General features: G+C 57.7%; 1 protein-coding gene across 1 annotated transcript; it reads right to left on the bottom strand.

Moving 5' to 3' along the window:
* Window positions 1–550: 550 nt before the first annotated feature.
* NPTXR (neuronal pentraxin receptor) lies at window positions 551–9,472 on the bottom strand (the record flags this gene model as incomplete). Its single annotated transcript, XM_082280061.1, has 5 exons — window positions 551–775; window positions 1,154–1,333; window positions 1,659–1,903; window positions 2,046–2,268; window positions 8,912–9,472. The coding sequence occupies 5 exons, from the start codon at window positions 9,470–9,472 to the stop codon at window positions 551–553; spliced, it is 1,434 nt and encodes a 477-aa protein (XP_082136187.1).

Below are 9,472 nucleotides of genomic sequence, written 5' to 3' on the forward strand. Positions count from 1 at the left end.
TCCCACTGACTCTCTGCCATTCTCCCTCAGCTTCCCTGGGGCCACATTTAAAAAACCAGGGCAGCAGGAGAAGGATGGGGCTGGAGGTGAGATCCTGGAATGCAGGCTCATAAACCCAGACAGTGAGGTTGCTAGAAATAAATAAGGAAAGGGGATGTGTTCAGGTGATGCGTGTACCTTGGCACCCCACTGAGGCTGGACTGCACTCAAAGTAGATGGCGTTCTCCTTCCCACTCCCTGTTAGGTCTGACAAGGTGAGGACCCTCACCGTACCAAGGACAGCTGCAGGTACAGCGAGGTCCACCCAAAACAGAAGTGGGGTGAGATGAGACTCAGGAGCCAGCCTGCCAGGAACGAGGACAAGCCACAGCACCAGCACAGGGACAACAGGGAGGCTTCCAGGGGCCCCTCTCCCTCCTGGGGCACCAGCACAGGGGCTCAAGCATTGCCCCAGCAAGGCTTACTGGTCTGTCTGGGAGGGGAGAAAGGGGCTCCCTGCTTTGGGACTACCACCGGGCTCCTTGGTGCTGGGGAGAGGGCTGGGGGCCACTCATGCCTTCCTCCCTTCCTCGCAGGCAGCGAAGCCCGCCTTGCTGGCGCCTCCAAAGACCTCCACCGCCTGGTCATCCCACTGGATCACATTTCCTTGGAGGTGGGAGGTGCAGTTAGCCAAGCCCAGGATCTCTGCTGGTGCCAGCATGTGGTCCCACACGCCAAACTGTGCCAGCTCTCCCACGAAGGCCTGTGTGGCATCAAAGCGGCCCCCCAGGGTGTCCTGGGAAAGAGCAGGAGAGGTGATTGGACAGGGATGGAGAGAAGAGGAGGAACATGCATCCAGTGGGCAAACAGGGCAAGGGGGAGAGGGAGAGGTTTGGGGAGAAGCAGAGCAAGGTGCTTGATGGCAAGGAGGGGAGGGGATGGATGCATGGAAGAGATTCAAGAAGACAAAGCAGGGAGGCCAAAGGGATAGGGAGAGGGAAGAGAAGGCAGTGAGCACACATGGCCAGCCTGGAGGTCAGATGAACAGGCAGGAGAGCCAACGCCCTGCTGAGCACTCCTGCCCATGCTGCCCCCTGCCCTCGCCCCATTTAGGGGCTTTTCTCCCCAGCCAGTTCCCACTAGAGTGATGCTAACTGGCAGCTCTGGAACATACCTGCTCCTGACCCAGGATGACGACACCCTGAGGCCTGATGGCGTGCCAGGAGGCCAGGTTCTCGCCGGCACCCCGCTGTTCACCATCCTGATACGCCGACCACTTGCCATCCCGGGTGGTCCATGCCACACAGATGTGGTGCCAGGCCTTGTCCTTCAGACTCAGTGGCAGCTGGGCAACCTTTGAGAGAAGAGCAAGATCCCGGTGCTTGGTAGGACTGCTGAGGAACCCCAGGGTCTCCCCAGCCCCTCACAGAGCAAGCAGTGCACCCCCATGGTGGTGGCGTCCCAAAATCTACAGACATCCAGATGTGCTCCCTCTCCCTCTCAAAACTCACCCCAAAGAGCCATCCTCCCCATCCTCCTGCCTCCCACCACAAGCTTAGGGCCCCTTCCTCCCAGCTCCCCCACACCAGTGACCCCAGGAATATAATTTCCTAGGGTGACTGAAGCAGGGAAGATGAGGGCAGGGTTTTCTCTCCTGCCCCTCTTGCAACTGGGCTGACCTTGTCATTGATGAGCAGCTCCAGGGGGTTGGAGCCCCACTCCAACAGCACGATCTCGTTGGCTTGGCTCTGGACAGAGTAGGAGAACGGGGTGCCAATTCCTGCCAGGGCCTTGGACTTCAGCCACATGCAGATGGTGAAGGCGTAGAGCTCCGGCAGGCTCTTCTTCATACGGGCGTACATGTAGTTGTTCTGCACTGGGATGGTCACCTTGAAGGCATCAGGAGGGCTGTAGCCCAGTGGTCCTACATAACAAGGGTGGGGAGTAGAGAGGAAGGTCAGCACCTGTAACGGGGATGAGGGTGACCTGTCCTGGGGCTCTCCTGGCGATGTACCTCGGGGTAGGAACCCCCCACCCCACCTCCATCCCCGCGGGGCAGGACTCACCGTGCTCCAGCTCCGTCACCCGGTTCTGGAGGGAGTTCAGCTCCTTCTCGATGTTGTGCTGCTGCTGGCTGCGGTCAGTGCTGGCGGCTTGGCGCTCCTTCTGCAGGGTCAGGATCTTGGAAAGGAGCTGCTCCTCCAGCTGCTCCATCTTGGTGTGGAGGGCATCACGGGCAAGTGCCGGGGCAGTGGGTGCTGAGCCATTGGTACGGGCTGGCAGCTCCTGCTGCATTTGGTGGCAGACACGATGGAGGGAACAGGAGGGACAAAAGAGAAAATTCAGCAGAGTGTCTCTATAAGAGTTTAAATAAGGACATGCCCAGCCTGCAGCACTACAGGTACTGCTGGGATGACAGTCCCATATCCGCACTGGGGTCTTCTCCAAGAGCCTCCGGCTGACTTTGTACCTCCCCTCTCAGAGCCCCCATTGAGTTCATTACTGCAAAACGAAGCTTGGCTGCTCTTAATGACTTTCTGCTGCTTCAGAGGCAGAGCAAGGATGGGATGTTTGGGTCATCCCTTGGCTCTGCTCCTGCAGGCAGCCTCCCACGATGAGGAAATGATGCGGGAAGGACCTCAGAGCTCCCGGCCACTCCTGCTGCTCGTGAGGCTGCTTACCTATAGCCAGCATGTTAACATCACTAATGGGGCTGTAATCCTCTTAGCCCAGCTCAGCCAGAGTGTGGGGGTGTGTGCATGTGTGCCAGGTAGCTCTGCATAAGCCAACCTCTCCCAGGCCAACAGGATGCCAGGGAGAAGTGGGACTCGTGCCAGGCCGTTGTGTCTCTGGTCCTCAAGGCACGAACCATCACCTGGGGACATCAAGCCTGTCTTGTCCCAGCAGGGTTAACACTCAGACCAAAACTCTTCCCATGGCAAATCCAACACGGCAGCTGGTGAAGATGCTCCCCGCTGCTTCTGCACACTGCAAAGACCCCAGATCCCACCTTACTGGGAAACCCCACCTCAGCTGGAAGAAAAGCAGTCTGGAAAGGAGAAGGTGACCCTTTGCCATTCTCCTGGGGTTTCCCTGTAAATAGGAACCCTCTTCTTTCCCCGTGTTCTTAGCACACTAGTGTCTCTGCCATGGGCTCTGAAAGATGACGACCACCTTCTCTGTGTTGCCAGACCTTCCCAGAGGTGCTGGAGCAGCCTTGGAGACTACTACTACTTCAGCCCTGGATATTCTCATGGCTTGTGCTGGCAGAACAGCGGGGATACCATCCCTGTTGATCTGAACAGCCTCCCTCCAGCCTCAGAGCTGGCCTGGAGATGGTCAGCATGCTTATCTGTGATTGTAGCTTCCTGCTTTTTCTTCTTCCTTACATCCAGCTTCTCCAGGCTGGACAGGACCTGATAATCATGCACACAAAGCTGAAGGGGAGAGATGCCTGCCTATGTCACTCCTTATCTTTGCTATCCATCATAAACAACAGAGGGAGGGGAAGGCTGGAAGAAAGTCAGGTTTGGCTAGGCAGGATGCAACCTTGGCGGATGGGAACAGCAGGGAGAGGAAAAGCAAGAAGATGGCATTGGTGTGAGCACAAATGTACCCACTCTGGGCAGCAACATGCTCAGGCTACAAATAAAATGGAAGTTGTTATGCCCCAAGGTCTGCAAGAGCTGCCAGCAGGGTCTGCCAGGGCAAACCCACAGGTTCTGTGGGGAAAACCAACCTGGAAAAGCAAAACCCATCAAGAAAGGAGAGGTTGTGCTGGGGACATCTGCCAGCCCTGACCTAATGCCAGCTCTCGCTGCCAGCTTGCTCCGGCTGCACTGAGGACGCTCTGGCAGTGAGCAAAACCTCTCTGGGAAGGGAAAAAAGAGCATCCTACCTTTGGTCTTTGCAAAATGGAGGGATTAGACAATGGGAAAGGGGATTTAGCTCTTTTGCCTTTCTTTTTTTTTTTTTTTGGAAGGGGTCTTGGGGATCCACTGGATGAAAGGCAGGGTAGAGATGGCAGGAGGGAAGGGAAGTGGAAAGGTTAATTCTCATCCCCCTGGCAGGGATAATTCCCACCTGAGGCTGCCTGCGTTTCTACCCAAGCTGAGCTGGCTGCATTGGCAGGAGGCAGCACAGGTGGGATGATGTTGCCTTTGCCTCTGTGGCCACATCCCGTGTGCTCCAAGAGCTTTTCTCATCCTTTCAGGCCGCCTGGCTACCGCGGAGGCTGGCACGCTCCTGTCTGCCGCACGCTTTGATTGCTCGAGCTGCGGGTTTGGAGCCTACGTCCCTGCTTTCATGCACGGCTCCATCTGTTAATGACGAAAAAAGAAAAGGCTGGGAAATTTTGTCACTCTCACTAGCCCCTGATAGCCTGCCCTACATTAGTCAGTAGTGACTGAGTACTTTTTTTTTACCCCCCTCTTCCTCCTGCTTTTCTCCCTGCTGCTATTTTCTTCCCTCTGTAACTTTTCTCCCTATGGCTTTTTCATTTCTCTGACTTCAGAGCGTCTCTTCCTGATGCTTCCCTCTGTGCACACACACACAGTGTCTTTCCCCTTTCATTCAATTTCTTCCCCCTTCCTGAGTTTTTGTCCATCCAGCCCTCTCTCCAGCTCTTGCTGGTCCTTCCAAGTTGGCAGCCAGGGCACCAATAGCCAGAGCCACATGGTCAATTGAACCATTGCTGACCTCATGTTCCTTCTGGAAAGGGGTTGTAGCCAGTACCATCATCTGGCAGAGCTTCAGGGCCATGCCAGCAAACACCATCCATATCCCTGCAGCCAGACAATGACTGAAGTCCCCATTTTACCCCATGCAGCCAAGCTGTGCTGGATGCCAGGCTGGGCTGCATCCCCGAGCCATGATCCCCGTCTCTGAGCTGCTGCTCGAGCATCTTTCTCACAAGGCAAATCATTTGCAAAATTATTAATGGTTGATGTGCAGCTGTTATTTACTGGTGACCTTTGGGGAGGGGAGGGGGGGAAGCGCCTTCTCCCTGGCTGTTCGGCAGGCACCCGGCTTTCCATCTGCCGCCGCACAGGCAGCAGGGGAGTGGGCAGCGGGTGTGGGGGAGGCTTGTTCCACGCTTTTTGGCCACCAGAACCGGCAAAAGAGATTGAAAGATGCCAGGTAATATTAATCACGTTGAATGTCAGCGGCTGGCAGGGGGTGGGGAGGGGGAGGTGGGGGCAAGGGGCTGCGGCAGCCATGCCAGAGTGTGCCACTGGGGCTGGAGCCCTCAGTCAGCAAATGCACTTTGATTTACATAAGGAGATCAGAGCCTCATTTACTAATGTACTGGCATTAAAATCTGGTAAAATCTGGTAAAATCTGGGCACTGCTGCTCCCCCTCAGCCACCAGCACACCAGCTGCTGGGGCAGGGCAGGCAGGAGCACAGAGCATGACCTGCAGGATGCAGCCCCGGCACATCCCAGGGATCATGATGCTCAGCTGGGTGTGTGCACGCAGCAGACCCATTCTGTTCCTTGACCCATGAATCCTTCCAGCCTGCACAAAACTCCTCAGTGGCTGCCACCCTGGGATGCTCACTGCTGCAGGACAGCACACCTGCTGCACCGAGGTTTCTTGGACCCTGCCACCTCTTTTAACCCAGGCAGGACCTTGGGGATCATTAAACTCCAACAGGGACTGGAGCAGAAGACAAACAGGGATGCATCAGCTTTTCCCCCTTCCTCACAAGGGAAGAGCTCACTGTTGATCCTGTCCCCCTAAAACCCCGCTCAGGGGGGCCTGGGACTGTCACAATTTGGGTATTTACATCCCCACACTGCTGGAGATGCAGACAGGAGGGAAGCAGCTAGGTCACTACCATTCCCATTCCCTTACCCGAGGGCTCCCTGCCAGCAGCCAGGTCACCAGCCACAATGGCACAGCCACGTACCAGCTGAGGAGCAAGCAGGCTGTTGCAATTCCACCAGGTCCCCCCAGCCCATCAGGCTGTCCCCTCTCCTGCTCTGCTCTCCTGCAAGGGATGATGGGGAGAAGGGGGGCATCTGCATCTCAGCACAGCCCAGGCAGCCAAGGTGATTCTCTCCCTGCTCACTTTCCATTTGCAGCAATAACCAGAAGCGTGGAAAAGGAGCACCTGGGTCTCTCGGCTCTGTGTTCCAAGATGCACCTGAGTGTACAGACATGAGCACGTGCTGAGAGAAAGGGGGGGACCCTCAAAACCAGGATGAAAAAGCCTAACTAGGCTGCTGTGCATGAGGAAAGGATGATCAGTGCCTCGGGTGGCATTAGGAAGAGGTGAGGGAAGATGTGGGAATGCTATGCTGATGCTAGCCAAGCCCCACAGAAATGACAGGGGACAAAGAGCGAGACCGTGGGGGCCCTCCCTGCATCCTCCCCTGGGAAATCCTTCTGCCATGCGGACAAAATTAAGAAACAAATGCCTTAATAGGTTTTTCAGTACACGAATAAATCTTGTTATGCCTTACAGACGGGGCTGAGAGTGCCCAGATTAGATCAGCAATCTTCCACCAGCCCCCTCCCCGCAGTCCCTGCTCTGAAGCATCCAGCTGTAATCCCTGCTGGCAAACCTGCCTGGAGACTCCCTGGGATGCAGCCTTCCCAGAGCAGCTCATGGCATTTTGTGTCAACTCTCTTCTGAGACTAAGCCACCACAGACTTGGCAGCATTTCCTCTCCTTCCCAATGGGTTTTTCAGAGTCTCCAGCACATGGGGGCCACCCCGGGACTGTCCCCATCCAGGTCACCTTTTGGGATGATCATTGCCACCATCCAGGATAGCTGCGGAGGTTGAGAGTGCCTCCCATGTCATGGGGTACCCCAGGAAGGCTCCCAGGACTGACAGGTAGAGCCATGTGGGACAGAAGAGTGCAGGTACCCCACCATGAAGTTTTAGGTGCCTGCTCCTGGGGTGGGGTGGGAGGCAATTCGGAGAGGGAGGCCACAGGCAACCATCACTGGATGGCTGAGGTGTGACCAGGAGGCTCAGCTGGCCGTGCTGCAGCCATCACAGGGGTGTGGTGCACACGGGTGACACTTTTCACCAGGCAGGAGCAAGCCCACCTGCAACACAGTGCCCTATTTCCTCACCTGGCAGGGCTCACTGAGGCTGCTGTGTCTCCCCTGCAGAGTATACTTGGGACCCTCAGGCCCCTGGCAACACAAAACTGAACATGTTTTGTCACGTGTCACTTGGCTTCCTCATCAGTGTGTGCAGGAGCCTCGTCCCAGCATCACTTCAGGCTCCCCAGACACGTGTGAGAGCCTGCTCCAGCCCTTGTGAGCTTCACCCTCCTCCTCCACCCCAAACCTCCCACCATCATCAGAGACCCCAGGAGAGGGCCCAGGGCAGCTCATGGGTGGTGCTGCCCCTCGGAGAAGGGGCTCTATGGCCTGATGCTCCGCAAGATCTAAACTGATATGCTGGGCACCATCCCACTGTGCATCACCTGGTATATGTGTGCAGGGACTTATTTCCCCGCTTTATTTCTGGGTGAGCATACCTGCTGCGTTTTTCCACTGATGGAAAATCATTTGTTTGGAGCTGCAGGGGGTTTTCGGGGGGGGGGGGGGGGGAAATCTGTCCCTCCCTTTGGCTGCATTTGGCTCTGGGCAATGTGTCAGACAGGCTGCACATCCCACCCTGGCAGCTCACAGGTGCTTCCTCTGCTCTTCCACCTCTTTTCCTTCTTGTGTGCATGTGTTTATTCGCCTTTCTCTGTTTCTATTCCTGTTCATATCTCCATCCATTGCAATAACCCTCTCTCCCAGTCTCATTTCTCAGCCTGTGACCTCAGTGGCTCTGAATTTCCCATGTGTTGCCTGCTGCTGCTGTGCCCACGTGGCTGCAGGGAGGGGGGCAGAAGGGCAAAGCTGAGGAGAGGGACCCCTTGGGGTGCTGCATGACCTCCCTCCTAGCTCCACACTCCAGGGAAGAGTGGAGAGGGCAACAGGGAACTGAACAGGAAGATGAGAACGTTGAGGACTTGCAGGAGGCTCCTTGCAGGTGGCTCTGACACCTGACAGACCTCAGGGAACAATCCCTGCCTGGAGCAATTCCCACAGGGAGAACAGACAACTCTCCTCTTGCAGCTCTTACGTGCCAAAACCATTGCCACAGCCGTATCCTGCAAAGTCTGCCAAGGGCCATGGGACTGCTGAGCCCATATCAGCCCAAATAAATAACACTCATCTGCACTCTGTGATGTGCCCCATGACAGGCATCATGGGACAGCCTTTGGTGCCACTGGCTTGTGGCTGAGCCAGGGCTGAGCCTGCCCAGCACACGCTGTGCATCTGCTGCAGAGTGGGGACCAGGGGTCTGCATCCCAAGTGCCAACAGCCCAGTGCCACAGGAATGGGCACAGCTAATGACTCCAGCTGTGCCCTTCTCTCTCCAGCTCCTGTGGACCATGTGGGAAAAGGGTGCCAGGCTCACTTCACTGCACTTCACTTTGTGAGACATCCCATTCATAGCCATGGAGGCATCAGATGGGATTTATTTTTTTGCCAAAGGGCAGCATCTGGCCCTGAGCTGCCAACCTGCTCTGGAGGAGTCCTGGGCAGGTGCTATGGGGCAAGCAAGGTACCCTGCCTGGGTGCAGACTGGGGGGAAAGTGGGGCAGCCCTGGTGCTTTGGGACTACCCTGCATGAAGGGAAGAGAGGGGGGCTCAAGAGGAGGGCTCCCTTGCCCCTGGGCAGAGATCTCAGGAAAGAGCAAGGCAAGGACAACCTTCCTGAAGCTTCATGAGGGGGACGAGCTGGTTCGGGGTGCATGTGGCTGCAGGCCTGGGGAATGGCACGTGTGGGAGCATCACCCCAGGAGCAACATCCCCTGGGAGCATCCCTCACAGACCCCCCAGGAGCATCTTTCCCTGGAAGCACCATCCCCTGCGAGAATCCCTCCCAGATCCCCAGGAGCATCCCTCGCACCTCTATCCGGTCGATTCGGTCCTGGAGGGTGCGGACAGCCTCCTCCAGCTCCCGCACGGCGGGCGGCTCGTCGGGGGGATGGCCCATGGTGCCAGGGTGCGGGGCGGCGCGGAGCCCGGCGGCGGCGGGGGGCGCGGCGGCGGGGGGGCTCCGCAGGCCGCCCTCGCAGCGGCTGAGCTTGCCGGTGAGCTCCCGGATGGTCTCCTGGTCCATGCGGATCCGCTCCTTCTGCTCCAGCGCCGTGCGGCGCAGCTGGGCCGCCGCGCTCCGCAGCGCCAGCAGCTCCTCGGGGCCGGCGGCGCTGCCGGTGCCGGTGGCCGGGCACTCGGTGCTCAGCGGCGTGCAGACGAAGCGGCTGAAGAGCGGCGGCCCCCCCGGCAGGCGCGGCCCGGCGCTGGCCAGAGCCTCGGCGGGGCCGTGCAGCGCTCCCAGCCCCTTGTCGGCGGCGGGCAGGAGGGCGGCGGCGGCCGAGTCATTGTCGGCTGCGGCGGCGGGCGCGGCGGTGCCGGCCGGGTGGACGCTGGCGATGATGCAGATGATGGCCCCCAGGAAAGCCAGCAT

The sequence above is a fragment of the Coloeus monedula genome (assembly GCF_965178545.1).
Source record: "Coloeus monedula genome assembly, chromosome: 4".
In the NCBI taxonomy this organism is placed as follows: Eukaryota; Metazoa; Chordata; class Aves; order Passeriformes; family Corvidae; genus Coloeus; species Coloeus monedula.